Source organism: Zeus faber (assembly GCF_960531495.2).
Source record: "Zeus faber genome assembly, chromosome: 11".
Classification (NCBI taxonomy): domain Eukaryota; kingdom Metazoa; phylum Chordata; class Actinopteri; order Zeiformes; family Zeidae; genus Zeus; species Zeus faber.
Window position 1 is genome coordinate 18,871,244 of NC_137205.1, and position 15,753 is coordinate 18,886,996.

The following is a 15,753-nucleotide window of genomic DNA, read 5'->3' on the forward strand; positions in this document are numbered from 1 at the left end:
TTCTAAACACAGACAAGGCAAGGTTCCAGTGTTATGATCCATAGCTCTGATCCATGTGTGGAATAACACTGTAATAACTTTGTGATAATATACCAATCATTCATCACTCATATATACAATATACACCGTGTTCCAAATTATTATGCAAATTGGATTTAAGTCTCCTAAACATTACATTTTTTGTTTTTTGATTAAACTCATGGATGGTATTGTGTCTCAGGGCTCTTTGGATCACTGAAATCAATCTCAGACAACTGTGATAATTAGTTTGCCAGGTGAGCCCAATTCAAGGGAAACTACTTAGGAAGGACGTTCCACATTATTAAGCAGGCCACAGGTTTCAAGCAATATGGGAAAGAAAAAGGATCTCTCTGCTGCCGAAAAGCGTCAAATAGTGCGATGCCTTGGACAAGGTATGAAAACATTAGATATTTCACGAAAACTTAAGCGTGATCATCGTACTGTGAAGAGATTTGGCGCTGATTCAGAGCACAGACAGGTTGGTGCAGATAAAGGCATAATGAGGAAGGTTTCTGCCGGACAAATTCATGGGCTTAAGAGAGCAGCTGTTAAAAATGCCGTTACAAAGCAGCAAACAGGTATTTGAAGCTGCTGGTGCCTCTGGAGTCCCGCGAACCTCGAGGTGTAGGATCCTCCAGAGGCTTGCAGTTGTGCATAAACCTACTATTGGGCCCCCCCGAACCAATGCTCACAAGCCGAAACGGTTGCAGTGGGCCCAGAAAAACATGAAGATTCATTTTCAAAGTCTTGTTTACTGATGAGTGCCGTGCAACCCTGGATGGTGCAGATAGATGGAGTAGTGGATGGTTGGTGGATGGCCACCATGTCCCAACAAGGCTGCCACGTCAGCAAGGAGGTGGCGGAGTCATGTTTTGGGCAGGAATCATGGGGAGAGAGCTCGTAGGCCCCTTAGGGCCCCTGAAGGTGTTAAAATGACCTCGGCAAAGTATATAGAGTTTCTGACTGACCACTTTCTTCCATGGTAGAAAAAGAAGAACCATGCCTTCCCTAGCAGAATCATCTTCATGCCTGACAATGCACCATCTCATGCTGCAAACAATACCTCTGTGTCATTGGCTGCTATGGGCATAAAAGGAGAGAAACTCATAGTGTGGCCCCCATCCTCCCCTGACCTCAACCCTATTGAGAACCTTTGGAGCATCCTCAAGCTAAAGATTGATGAGGGTGGGAGGCAGTTTGCATCAAAACAGCAGCTCTGGGAGGCTATTCTGACATCCTGCAAGGAAATCCAAGCAGAAACTCTCCAAAAACTCACAAGTTCAATGGATGCAAGAACTGTGAAGGTGATATGAAAGAAGGGTCCTATGTTAACATGTAACTTGGCCTGTGAAGATGTTTTTGATTGAAATAGCTTTTGATTTCAGTAAATATGACCTCCTAATGCTGCAAATTCAACAAATGACCATTTTAAGTTCTTTACAACCTATAAAATGTTTTGAAACTCTGTTGTGCATAATAATTTGGAACAGTGCATTTTGAGTTTTTTATTTTTGAAAAAAATACTGTTACCACTGGGAGGTTTGTTCAATAACATTTGAATTATACCCTAACGGTTGATGACTTGAAAATTATACACTGTCATTTGCATCGACTATTTAGGAAAATAAGAGAAAAAATCTCATTTGCATAATAATTTGGAACGCCGCGTATATTTATATACCTTTGTCTGTTCTGTATATTTTTACATATTTGACATTTTCTGTTCTTTCTGTTCTTGCCTTTTTCTTTCCCGACGGTTACAATTTTTAATGTTATTTGTCTTGCAGCAATGCACCAAACCCTCACCATGACGAATTTGTTGTGTATGAAAATGTGCTTGGCCGAATACAATTCTGAATCTCATTTAGGCCTTCAAGGGCCACCGCGTTATGAGCTAAAACAGAAACTTTTCTCAGGTCTGAGCTCAACACGTTTACCGTCTCCGCAGAATCAGAACAGCACATCGGGCGCAGTGCATCGGAGTTCGGTCGATTGAGCCGCGTAAGTTAGGGCGTGGAAACATTTTTTTTAAACATTTCGATTCCTTCAACCACACAGCCCTCCACGACTCAGGCTTCAGTCCAAATATCCAATGGAATTCACTGTCGGGTTGGTAGCAGAGAAAGTGGTCTTTACTTCCTATTCATCTGGCATTTTAGCTTCCTGGACTTTCCTGCAAATGCCTTTTATACTCAGCTCTTTCATTTGGACGGCGGCGGTATTGCGAATAATGACCTTACGCGGGGCGCATATATTAACCGGAACTTTATACTGCGCGCAGCGGCACTTACTTGGATCGCGAAGGGTTCCTGGCGTCGGGGGAATCCACGAGGGGGCCGCAAAAGAGAGAAAGACGAGAAGGACACGAGTCAGTTTGATCACCGTAGGATTTATACGGTCGGGGGAAAAAAAACAAAAAAAACATTTGAAAGGATGCTAAAAAAAATCTCCCTCCCTCCCCTTTAACCATCCGTCTCAACTTTCTCACACAAACATACCTCCCCCCCACACACACACACACACGCACACAGACCCACGTTAAAGCAAATGATCCGTCTGGTATGCTCGCTCACTCCCTCTCCCTGTATCTTTGACATATTATTTCACCATCGTTCACACCTAAAGCCAAAGGAGAAATACTCTGGATATTTATTTACCACTGTCAACCATCTCGTTATATACATAATTCATGTGCCTCCCTGTAAAGTACCAGTAATATTTATTTTAGCTGCTGCCTTCAACGCGGCCGAGATGTTGTGATTTTTCCTCCGAAAAATTGCCGTGCGTACAGCAAAGCGGGCCGAGACCAAAACAAACCCAAAAGCGAGGGAGCGCGCGAGTGTTAAAATTTAATGGGGTATGATTTTAATCATGTGTGGGGGAGGTAATTAGGGATTCTAATAAAGAGCCCTTTCTCCACTTCCTCGCACCCTTTCTCGTCTAAAATTGTCCGGGCTGCCGAGCCCGTGGCTGTCAGCGCTGACGCATTGTGCCGAGAGATGGAGAGAGAGAGATAGAGAGAGAGAGAGAGAGAGAGGGAGAGATTGAGAGGGAGAGAGAGAGAGATAGAGAGAGAGAGAGATGGAGAGAGAGGGAGAGATAGAGAGAGAGAGAGGGAGAGAGAGGGAGAGAGAGAGAGGGGTGGGGGGGGGGGGAGACAGAGAGGGAGAGATTGAGAGAGGGAGAGAGAGGGAGGCCTTAAAATATTTAACATGGACGATGTCTTAAATTTCAAGTCGTCCGACACCAGCGCCCTGATGCGCTGCCGTGCACTCTGTCAACTCTGACCAGCCACACACACACACACACACTCCCACACACACGTGCGCGCACGCACACACACATAGACGCACACACACACACCACATAAATATGCTACCAACACACTCGCTGTTTTATACACACACACACACACAGACACACACATACACACACAAACACACACGCGAACGCAAACGCAAACGCACACACACACACTTGACATGAATACGCTACCAACACACTCCATCTTTTATACACACACACACTCAGCTCTCTCCTCCACTCCCGATTTTCCATTTGTTAGACCTATTACCGGAGCGTGTCTTACTAAACACCAGAGGTGAAAAAGAGCGAAGTGCTGAAAATCCTGTAGAAATTTCGTGGAAGTTTTGTAGAAGTTTTGTAGAAGTTGTCATGAGGAACATATGTTTATGATTCATTTACTCAAAAAGTACTGAAGTAATTTACTGATCCAGGTACTTGTTTCCACCTTTTCTATTGGGGGGAAGACTGTCTTTTTGACTTGACATTGGAGATCCATCATCTATCTGTCTGTCCGTCAATCTATCTATCTATCTATCTATCTATCTATCTATCTATCTATCTATCTATCTATCTATCTATCTATCTATCTGTCTGTCTGTCTGTCTGTCTGTCTGTCTGTCTGTCTGTCTATCTATCTATCTATCTATCTATCTGTCTATCCATCCATCTATCTAGAGAATAAAGCAGTGAAGAATCCCTCCCACGTTGCTGCACAAACCAGCGAGCACCAACACCTGAGTGAGTTCCATCCAGATGGGAGGTCCCTCACCACCGAGCTGTCTGGAGCTTTACTGTGGCAATCACCACTTCACAATGGCTGTTGTCCTCCGCCGGGGGACCGGAGGAGCCATCTTGAAAAGATCTCTGGCAGTCACAGATGCAGCTAAACTTCGAATCAATTTTCGTTTTGTTTTTCTTTTTTGTTTTTTTCCTTTGTTCGCATGAAGACAGTGAGATTAGAGATGTGAGCAGATGGCTAGTTATACTGTAGGCAATGCTTGGCTCTCCTCTGCTCTGCCCACTGAATCACACTGACAGCTACGCGTCTGAGAGAACACACACATGTAAACATACACACACACACACACACACACACACACAAACACAGGCACAGACACACACACACATACACACACAGGCACACACACACACACAAACACACACACAAACACACGCGAAACCAGACAGTGTGCACACACCATATCAAAATCTGACAGAAAATCACACAAAAGACAGTGAGTATAGACACAAACACACACATGTCACGCATGCCTTCCCTTCCACACACACACACACACACACACACACACACACACACACACACACACACACACACACACACACACACACACACACAGTAGAGTTAATAAGCGCTCACCGGTGGAGTTGAAGACCCCGGGTGATGGAGGGGTGAAGCTCTCGGCCAGCAGCGTGTTGTAGGGGGAGGTACCGGTGCGGGTCTGGAGCACCGGGTTGGTGAGGAGGTGGTTTCCCATGGTCGCTGCAACACACACGCACATGGAAAGAAAATGAAACATCCACGTTTAGTCATAACAGTGTCTGGCTTTCGAATAACAACGATCAACGCACAAACAAAAGGTGCAACCGCTCTGGAAAAGTCATATTTCTGGAAATAACATCAGGGAAATCAGCTGAAAAAATCGATATATTTACTGTTTATTCAAACGGGGGATTTTTTTTTCCTTCCCGGAATGCCAAATCCTTTTTGGAGTAATGCATTTCACGCTGTACTCCTGAATGTTCATGCCAGCAGATTGTAACCTTTTGGGTCCAAATACAATTGCGCATTGCCATTAATTATTTTTTATTTTCCTTTTCAGTCCTGAAATTCTAGTCATGTGTGTGTGCGCGTGTGTGCGTGCGCGTGTGCGTGCGTGTGTAATAGATACCATTACCATAATACGGTCTGGCGGCGCGGCCACGGAAACATAGTTCATTTCACCGTGAAACGTGAATGCTACCGCCAGACAAATATAATTCAAAGAAACGGCACACTGCGAGCGCCGCGTGCGGCCGCGGCCCCGGGGCGACACGGGTGGAAATGCCAAGAAATTCAAAGCAGGACGCCATGACGGAGAAAGAGAGAGCGAGAGAGAGAGAGAGAGAGAGAGAGAGAGAGAGAGAGCGGTCCGAGGACGAGTGCAACCCGCGGGGCCCCGCTGCGTCGCCCGAGAAACCTCTTGAGGAATTCTCGCGACTAAAAACTCAAACACATGGCCATTTCTCTTTTCTTTTGCTTTTTTTTTTGCCAAATCCGCACTCTCATTCAAATGTTTTTTTTTTTTTTTTCCCTTCCTCTCCGCCTCGCAATCTCTTCTCTTCTGCTGCTGCCTTTCTCGGCTCAATCGCTCCCTCCCCGCCCTCCCTGCCAAAAAACAGTTTTTTTTCCTCTTTTGCTTCCTTTCTTCACACAAACACGACAAAATTACTACGGATTAGCTGTCCGTGTGCACCTCTGAGGAATGTCCTGTGGAAAATTAAAAGGAACGAGAATTAAAGCGGAGCGGGAGGGAAGTGGGGAGATGTGTGTTTGTGTGCGTGTGTGTGTGTGTGTGTGTGTGTGTGTGTGTGTGTGTGTACAGTCTATGTGCATTTGGGTTTGTCTTTGTAACTCCTCTCCTGGACACAACACTATTATCTGGAGGAGAGAGGGAGAGAGAGAGAGAGAGAGAGGCTCACAGACAGTGAAGGGGGGGGAAACAAAGAGATCCGAGATTCCGCCGATAACGACTCTCCTCCAGACTCGTCCCATTTATTTATTCCTCCATGATAGCGCCCCTGCATTCCCCCCCCCCCCCCCCCCCCCCTCGCTTCCTCGCCCCCTCTGCGACGGGGCTGCTGTCTTTCACTTTCTGCCAGCCGACAAAACTTTTGGAGAGGGGGGCGTCACGGCACAGTTGTTGGTGTTTGAGAGCGTGCGTATAATCCACGCCGTATAATCCAGGCCGCCTGTTCCGAAAAAAAACGACCTGTCGGACACGCCCCCCCCCCCCCCATCTCTCCAGACTCCCTCTTTTGTCTGTGACATATAAAACACAAGCACACCTCTAATCCGCTCCGTCGGCCCTCCTTCCTGCCTCCTGTCACTCGGCTCAATTGGAATAATTACCCTCGTTCAGGCAGACGCTAATCAGTTCATTAAAAACAAAATGGATGAAATTAGCATAGAGAGTGACGGCTGATTTAGTACTTGCCTCTTTGTCATCATTAAACCCCCACCTACACCCAGAGATGCACGCACGCACGCACGCACGCACGCACGCACGCACGCACACAAACACCTCCAACCTGAGCAGCTCACTCCTCCCCGTGACTCTGACGGCTGCTGCTGTGACGCAACTGGTTGCCGAGGCGACAACCTGCCGCTGACATGTCACTTAAACCTCGTCTCCATCGCCCAGAACTGTGCCGTGCAGCTCAGGGCGGCGCCTAATGGAGCCCCGCTGCTTCCCAATGTGCTTCCATCGCGCGCAGGGCCAGCAGCGCACATATCCATCCAACAGGATTCATCGCACAGATCTGTGGAACACTCAAATCGGCCTCCATCACCAGAGCAGGGTGGAGGGGGGAGGGTGTCGATGGCTCTGCCGAGCCCGAGAGAGCGACCGGAAGTCTCCCCGTTACAGAAGTGCAGGATTTATTATTTACAGGTAAAGAGTATTCACCCCCCAATAAATCTCGTTTTTACAAAATCCCTAAATAATATTAAACTTAAAATAATTGTCGAACAGTAGTTATTTTCAGTTGACTGTTTAATGAAAAAGTAAAATTGGAAGGAAATCGTTGGAGGGACTGCGCCGGTGCTATGCCAAATCCTGACGGGAGGATTTAAAAATAATGGAAATTGTCCAGGGTAATTGTATTATGGGGTGATGGGGTAATGGGGTCTCCCCTGTTGAACGGAGATGTGCAACGCGCAACAGGGTCTCCGCGTAACGGGGTGGGTGCAGGGTGGTCGGGGGACACTGGGTCTTACTAAGTATTTTTAGGGTTATGTGCAGTGACTATAAAAAATTTTAATAGTATGAATAAATCTATAATTAAACTGACTCTTCCCACACAGTTCATTTATTGCATAAATGAAATGTGTATATTTCAATTTTTACTAAAGAAATTCACCAGTTCTCTGCAGACAGTCACACAGCCCTGCCTTTTATTTATCTATTTTTGTCTCGCGCAGTTACCACCAGCTCTCTGCAGACGGTAATATTTTCACTCTGACTGGGTGTGGCTATCAGCGCCGGTGTTGGTGAATTAGACGCTATTTGCAACGAGGCTCATTTGCATAGAAAGCGGCCAATTTCGCACCAAATGTACGAATAGTACCTCATTTAAATACGCGCAAATTGCACCAGCGTACCGAGGCCATAAATGCCGTGCAATTACTCCGTGAATTTGCCCCTCTGTTTTTATTTGTTTCGTTTGGAGACATGGGAACGGGGAAGCGCAGCACCACGACACACCATGAGCTCCCTCCGTCTCCATTACGCAGCGATCCGAGGCTTCAACTGATTATCAGATTACAGTATGTTATCCAATCCAATCCACATTTTTTTATGAGCCACATTTAAAAACAAAAGCAGTTGACCAAAGTGCTGTGCAATCAGACATGGCAAAAACCATAAAACAGCACAATAAAAACACAAAGACTAATTTAGAAGCCAAAGGACATTACAATAATAAAAGCAATCAGACCATAAGAATAAGAAAGGCAACTGTTATACTGAGTTAAAAGCCAAGGGATAAAGATGTGTTTTAAGACTGGACACAACAACAGGCGGTGTAGGGACCAGCCTAACACACAGAGGCAACTCGTCCAGAGTTCGGGGGCTACAAGTGCAAAGGCACGATCTCCCCTGTGCTTCCGCCTTGGTCTCGGGACGACCAGAAGCAACTGGTCGGAGGATCCAAGTGACCTTGACGGGACGTGTGCTTTAAAAAGGTCAGAGAGACAGGTTGGAGCCAGCCCCTTTAACCATTTGTAGGCAAACAAGAACATCTTGAAATGAAAAGCTGAGTTAAAAGATGAGCTGCAGCATTCTGGGCCAACTGCAAGCGTGAGACGGAGGCCAACATAAAGGGCATTAACAGTAGTCAGGTCGGTCGAGATAAGAGCATGTAAAACCCTATCAAAATCACGGAATGATAAAACGGAATTACCTCAGATTAAAGCCTCAGCTGGAAAAAGCTCGATTTGATCACTCAGTTTATCAGTTTATCCAATTTAAAATCACTGTCCATTATCACAACCAGATTTTTTTTACGGCGTGTTTTACATAGTGGTTCCAAGGAACACGGGTCCATGTGAGGGGCACCACAGGCACTACTGGGTCCAAATATCAGGACTTCAGTTTTACTCTCATTTTCATTCTCAAGTAAAAAAAAAAAAAGTAAGGCCAACCAAGCTTCGATGTCCTTGAGACAGTCCAATAACGGTTTGAAAGAGTTTTCAAGATACAGCTGCACCGGGGCCGAGCAGCTGCTAGGGGCCCGTCCCATCGGCGCGCCAGCGACCGGGATGACCCGCTCCTCCAAATAAAACCGTGCGGTAACGGGGGCCCTTGTGTGGTTGTGTGTGGGTGTGGCGGGGCCTATCACCATCATGTTACCCGACTAACAAGATGCTATCTTTTCTAAGAATGGACCCTAAAGAGAACATATAAAGGGAAAAAAAAGCATTGGCCCAAGAACAGAACCTTGAGGGACTCCACAGGGGGGAGGCTCTGCAGAGGGTAGAGTCACCGAGGGCGACGGAAAAAAACTCCCGTCAGACAAGTAAAACCTGAACCGTTTCAGAGCTGTACCTTTAATACCATTGCAACGCTCCAGGCGAGAGACGAGGATACTAGGTTAAACGCAGCTGTGAGATCCAAGAGCACGAAAATCGCGACATCCCCAGAATCAGAACGAACGATTGTTAAAAACTTTTTAAAAAAGTGCGGGCCCAGCGCGGTGAAGGACCGGACCTGAACACCACGAGAATGCCATGTACTGTACTCCTTCAAAAAAGATTGCAATCGTGCGAGTACACCTTTCTCCGAAAAGTTTGAAAGAAAACGGGAGCGTAGAAATCGGTCTAAAATTGGAGAAGAACCAGGTGTCCGGATTGGATTTTTTTCTTTTTGATCAATGGTTCAAAAACTTCAAGTGCGACACCTGAAGCGAGACCGCTCTTCATAATTATTTGGTTGTTTGGTCAAATAGTCTCACAAATCTCTTTAGAAAGGACAACATCTGTGGAACAAGCTGAAGATTTCACATGATCAATAATTTCCTTTAGAAGGGAAAGAGACTCGGGCTCAGACTGGTTCTAAACAGCAGGGCACGTGACAGTGACGGACGCTTCACAAGAAGCGGGTGAGATGTGAGCTCCAACGCTCGCAACATCTTGTCAACAACAAAAAAAATTGGAGACGTTTTTCACGGGTTTTCCGAGGAAACATGGAGACAAGCAGCTTGAGGGGGGATTAAGAATAGCGTTAGCGGCACTAAAAAGAACGCAAGGTTTGTGACAATTATGGAAGATAATATCAGAAGAACTATTTTGCCTTTTCAACTTTGACAATTTTCTGATATCTGCACCATCTGTACTTTTAGATGTCAGCGATACTTGCAAACATATTATATATTAACATCTTAGATATTATTATCACATTTTAATTTTATTTTTTTATTACTTTTTTTTTTTTTTTTTTTTGATTTATGGGATCGTCAGTTTTAATTATCACTGTTATTTAGCAAGAAGCCGTGGACCGGTGCCGTCTGCATCCAAGTCCTGATCGCGACGTCGGGGTTGTAGCTCAGGAGGTAGAGCTGGTCGTCTAGTAATCCAAAGGTCGCTGGTTCGATCCCAGGCTCCTCCTGCTAGCATGCTGTAGTGTCCTTGAGCAAGACACTTAACCCCTAATTGCTCCTGATGGCTGCGTCCGTCGGTGTTTGAATAATTGTAAGTCGCTTTGGATAAAAGCGTCTGCTAAATAACTAAATGTAATAATGACCAGCTGGTGGCAGAAATGTTTCCTGTTGCTGTTCCGTTTGAAGAGCGCAATACATTCGACATTTTTGACATATACGTATTCAGTGCCGGTATTCCAGCCGTGGCGTGGACGTGTAAGCGGGGCTGGGGGGCTCACCTCGATTGAGTGTCGGGGTGCTGTTGATGTCTCCCGCCATGAAGGAGGACTCGGTCTGCTTCCGAACCGTGTCGTTCCACATCCTGCGGATTCGGCTCTGGGAGGGCGAGCGGAGAGACAAGGAGTTAAATATAGCGGCGCGGCTGGGAGACGCCGTAGCTCAGTGGGGCGACTGTAATCAAGACTGAAGCGCTCCCTCTAATCCGCAAAGAACAAATAGGCAAACACGGCAAACAAAGAGATGGCGGCGCCGAGTAAATAGGCTCACGCGGCTCAGTCGTGTTAACACGAGTGGGGAGCTAATAGACGTCAGATATCCGAGGCGTGATTGTGGCGGTGGGTCCGATTGTTGGATTTCCGAGCCTCGCGTAACGCGGTGAGATCGCAATGTAGCTTATTTTGGGATCGCGGAGGGAGATCTTAAAGACGACGGCGACAACTGCAGAAAACGCCGCCGACGGTGCCTCTGTCTGCGCCTTGGTGTCGCCGTTGTCGGCGGCGGCCCGGAAGAGGCTTTGTATCTATGTGGATGTTGCCTGCTTTTGCACACACACACACACACACACACACACACACACACACACACTGACATACAGTAAATGTACTTATTGTTCACACACTCACATACACAACACCAAACAATGTATACAGTACAGTATATTCATAGAAACATTAATACACTGTATACTGAATATACTGCACTCAACATTTTTCTTTTCAATCTTGAATGGCCATATATCCTTTATAATGCACTTTCATTTTCTGTGGACCTGGTCTGTGCCCTGACCTGTCTGTGGGCGGCGGCGTGGCGTGCCTGGCTGCCGCTGTAGTAGCGGTTGTTGGAGCGCAGGGCGGAGTTCTTCAGGGAGCCGTGCGAGCTGGTGGTGGAGGTGCGGCTGCAGCAGTACGAGTGGCGGAGACACTTGCTGTACTCCTTGTGGACCTGGAGCGGGGCGAGGGCCCAGAACACACGCGCACGCGCGCGGGCACACACACACACGCACACACACACACACATACACACACACACACACACACACACACACACACACACACACACACACACACACACACACACACACACACACACACACACACACACACACACACACACACACACAGCGTGCACATTTTAGAATAACAGAAGCCAGACCCACATGTACGAGACTAGCACTGGGGATTTGGGAATTTGTATTGTCCACCATTAACTCACTACCCACTACTCTATCTATCTATCTATCTATCTATCTATCTATCTATCTATCTATCTATCTATCTATCTATCTATCTATCTATCTATCTATCTATCTATCTATCTATCTGTCTGTCTGTCTGTCTGTCTATCTATCTATCTATCTATCTATCTATCTATCTATCTGTCTGTCTGTCTGTCTGTCTGTCTGTCTGTCTGTCCGTCCGTCCGTCCGTCCGTCCGTCCGTCCGTCCGTCCGTCCGTCCGTCCGTCCATCTATCTATCTATCTATCTATCTATCTATCTATCTATCTATCTATCTATCTATCTATCTATCTATCTATCTATCTATCTATCTATCTATCTATCTATCTATCTATCTATCTATCTATCTATCTATCTATCTATTATGCTTCCTCACCTTCTTCTGCAGGGCACAGTGGAAGATGAAGATGAACATGCCCTGGAAGGCGTTGAAGGTGGTGAAGAGGTAGGCCATGATGACCGTGTTCTCGTTGATGAAGAGGAGGCCGAAGGCCCAGGTCAGACCCAGCAGGAACAGCAGAGCGATGGCCCCCAAAGCCCATGACCTGGGGCGAGAGGAGACCATCCTGTTAGTAAACAGTGTAGACTGTGAAACTGTTAAAAACCATAAGACCATGGTAATCCTGCAAAAGTACTGGTGCAATGCATTGGTCAGTAATTAACTGTTGATTGTCTAGTTACAGTTGTTAATTTTAGCAATGCCCATGATGGGTTTATTAAGGAGGTAGGTCAAATTACAACAGCAAAAACGCAGCCACAACCTGATTTCCAAAAACGAAATAGAGTTCAAAACCATCGCCCACATAAAAAAACCCTTAGTTTCCCTGTGAAGAGACTCGAGGGGCTCACTTTATGTTATCCAGGCGGCTGGAATCCGGTTTGAGAGCTGAGGAGTTGCGGATCATTTTGTGCAGCGTAATCATGAGGAAAACCAGGTTGAGCTGAGGAAAGAAGCAATCAAATCATGCACAGTGAATCCTACGCTGTAGTCATAAAAAATATATATAAATTAACCTTGCACTTTGAATAACCCCCAGCCAAGCACTGTGACATTTTTGTGGGCATGTACTGTAAGATATCAATCCAATAATATTAATACCATGATGACAAATGAAACGGGACCAATGAAGCTCCAGATGAAGTAGTTATCCACTCGCAGCCAGCATCTGGAGGGGGACGGGAGAGAGAACAGAGAGTTCTACAATACATTCGACTTGGCAGCGAAATTACAAAGTTAATCTTTTTTTTTTTTTTTTATAACACAAACATTACTATAAAAAATACAAAGAGTGAGAACTCATGGTGGCAGAATCACACAGAACATTTAGTTGGACATTACAGAATGTGAATTATAGCACGTCCATCGGGATCGAGCTGCTCCACTTTTTTTTTTTTTTTTTTTACATATATAAATATTTCGCGTGTGGCTCCAAAACTGGGATGAGAAGCGTGGTGATATTTGGCAAAACAACAAGATGTGCAATTATAGTAATACGGTGTGCAATGACAGTAAAAGAGGGCGGCGCTGCCAGCGGGCTTTCGGCGGCGTCTGCCGTCAGCGCGTAGAATTATCAATAGATAACCACATCACAGGGAGGCAGAACGAAAAAATGTGAGGCTGAATGTCTTCTCTTCCCCAAAATGTCCTCACTCCAAAGTCTAAGACTCAAACCGGTCCTTACAAGGATAGTAAAACACAGACACACACACAAACACAAACGCACACACGCAGACACAGACACGCACGCAAACAAACGCAAGCACGCACGCACGCGCACACACACACACACACACACACACACACACACATTTAAAGACTGAGGCGGCAGTTAGAATGAAAAAATATGAGGACCAAAATGTCTTCACTTCCCCAAAACGTCCTCATTCCGAAGGTCTAACACACACACACACACACACACACACACACACACACATACACGCCACATGAATACGCTACCAACACACTCAATCTTTTATACACACACACACACACACACACACACACACACACGCACGCACGCACACACACATACACACACACACTTCTCCCCAGTCTCCTTGGATTATCTTATGGCGGCTAATCATCAGGCTTTGGTTAAGTGTGTTCGGAAACCCAGTCCGTGGGGGAAGGAGCGGGAGCCGCACAGCTCACACAGCGCCACGTATTACACACTCTGCTGGGGGAATGCCATAATCCCGCTTCTCAATCTGCAGGTGCAAACGGCCCCGGCTTCACACGTACGCTTTCTTGGTCCCGTAGCTCCGGTAGTCTATAGCTGCCGAGATGCCCACTACCAGCGCGGGGAAGCAGTAGCCGCAGAGGTAGTAGTACTTCTTGCGCGAGTACTCGCTCTCAAACACTTCCACCAGCATGAGATAGAGCTGCACGCCCTCCAGACACATCCAGGAGAAGGCGGCCAAGAAGAAGAAATGCAGAAGGCCAGCAAAGATGGGACAGGCGATCTGAGGAGGAGAGCAGTGGGAAAGGATGGAAGGTTGAAAAGAAGGAGAGACAGGTAGGTGACAGACAGTAAAAGGAAAAGACTGGCTGTACAATAGCTTCCAGTTTTTTCAAAGAGGCACAAGAAGAAATGAAGAAGCTAGTCCATGGATGAACCGTGGGCGTCCGGCCGTGGACTCACGTGATACTGGGTCTTGTCGATGCCGATGAGGAAGAGCAGCTCGGCGATGAAGAGGTTGATGCAGAGGTTCTTGTGGATGGTGTTGCGGTCGGTCTGCAGGCCCCGCAGGAAGCAGAAGGTGGAGATGCAGATAGCCAGGCACACCAGCGAGATGACAATCCCCACCCAGGTGATCACAAACAGGATCAGCTCGTGCATCCGCCCCGAATACTGAGAGAGGAGGACGGAGGAGGTTGACGGGGGGGGTGGGGGATAGGAATGGGGGAGAAGGAGACAAAATGCAAAGGAGGAAATTGGGGAGGTTAAGATAGGAGTGAGGTGTGTGGTGGGGGATGCTTGTTTGAAGGATGAGGAGGGGGGCAAAGAGACAAGACGGAGGGGGGTGACGGATTGTGGAGGGGTGAGGGGGTAAGAGGTGTGTGTGATGGAAGAGTAGATCAGCGAAGGAAAGTGGGAGGGGACCAAGGAGAGTGAGAAGCGGGATTGCTTCATTTAATATTTGTAAATATATGCAGGATGTTAAAGTGTTGAGACAAGAGACAAGACATCTTGAAAAAATACATGACATTCAAATTCAAGTGAATGTCAGCTGCGGTAGCAGGACATGAATTTGTAAAGCCCGTGCCTCGCTGGCTGCTGGAATGAAAGAAGAACAGAGAAAGGCGATGTGTGTGTGTGTGTGTGTGTGTGTGTGTGTGTGTGTGTGTGTGTGTGTGTGTGTGTGTGTGTGTGTGTTTGCGTGCGTGTGCGTGTTTCTGCATTTGCATGTGCGTGCGCTGGCTTGTGTATAAATGCGACCGCCTGCACGAATGAGCGTCTGCATAAATTACTGGGTGTGTGTGTGTGTTTTCACCCCCCGAGCCGGATGCTTACGTCGGCCGCGTGGTGCGCCATGAGCACGGCGAAGTTGGTGAGGTGGCTGCAGGAGCAGGTGGTGTGCGTGCTGTTGGTGTCCAGCAGCCGACAGCCCTGCGAAGACCACTGGCCCATCATGGAGCGCTCCGAGTAGTTCCAGAAGGAACAGTTCGGGCTGTAGTGGTTCTCCAGCTGAGGAGGAGAGGGAAGAGACGGAGGATGATGATGATGATGATGATGATGATGATGATGATGATGATGATGATGATGATGATGGTGATGATGGTGATGATGATGATGATGACGATGAGGATGGGTGTTTATTAAGTGTTTACTACGACGCCTGAGAAGGTCAGGCTATGAAAATATACTGAAGGACAGGAAAACCCAAGAAAAATAATAAAAATCCCCCTATTTATCGAGACACATTAGTGCGTAGTAACACATTATTATAGGAAATGTAGGTTTTACAGCAGCAGCTGACAGTCCAGTCCAGTGCAAGAAAGTAAAAAAAACATATAGAAATAAAAATGAAATA

General features: G+C 46.6%; 1 protein-coding gene across 1 annotated transcript in view; it reads right to left on the reverse strand.

Moving 5' to 3' along the window:
- Window positions 1-15,753, reverse strand: part of adgrl1a (adhesion G protein-coupled receptor L1a) — a gene marked incomplete at both ends in the record, with an annotated part of 67,548 nt that overhangs the window by 909 nt on the left and 50,886 nt on the right. Inside the window, 11 exons of the mRNA XM_080009298.1 lie at window positions 1-2; window positions 2,313-2,330; window positions 4,706-4,828; window positions 10,482-10,578; window positions 11,269-11,424; window positions 12,095-12,263; window positions 12,568-12,659; window positions 12,818-12,884; window positions 13,961-14,181; window positions 14,361-14,570; window positions 15,234-15,407. The exon at window positions 1-2 is cut by the window's left edge and continues 909 nt beyond it. Coding sequence (XP_079865424.1) covers window positions 1-2; window positions 2,313-2,330; window positions 4,706-4,828; window positions 10,482-10,578; window positions 11,269-11,424; window positions 12,095-12,263; window positions 12,568-12,659; window positions 12,818-12,884; window positions 13,961-14,181; window positions 14,361-14,570; window positions 15,234-15,407 — 1,329 coding nt within the window. The remainder of the gene's footprint in view (window positions 3-2,312; window positions 2,331-4,705; window positions 4,829-10,481; window positions 10,579-11,268; window positions 11,425-12,094; window positions 12,264-12,567; window positions 12,660-12,817; window positions 12,885-13,960; window positions 14,182-14,360; window positions 14,571-15,233; window positions 15,408-15,753) is intronic.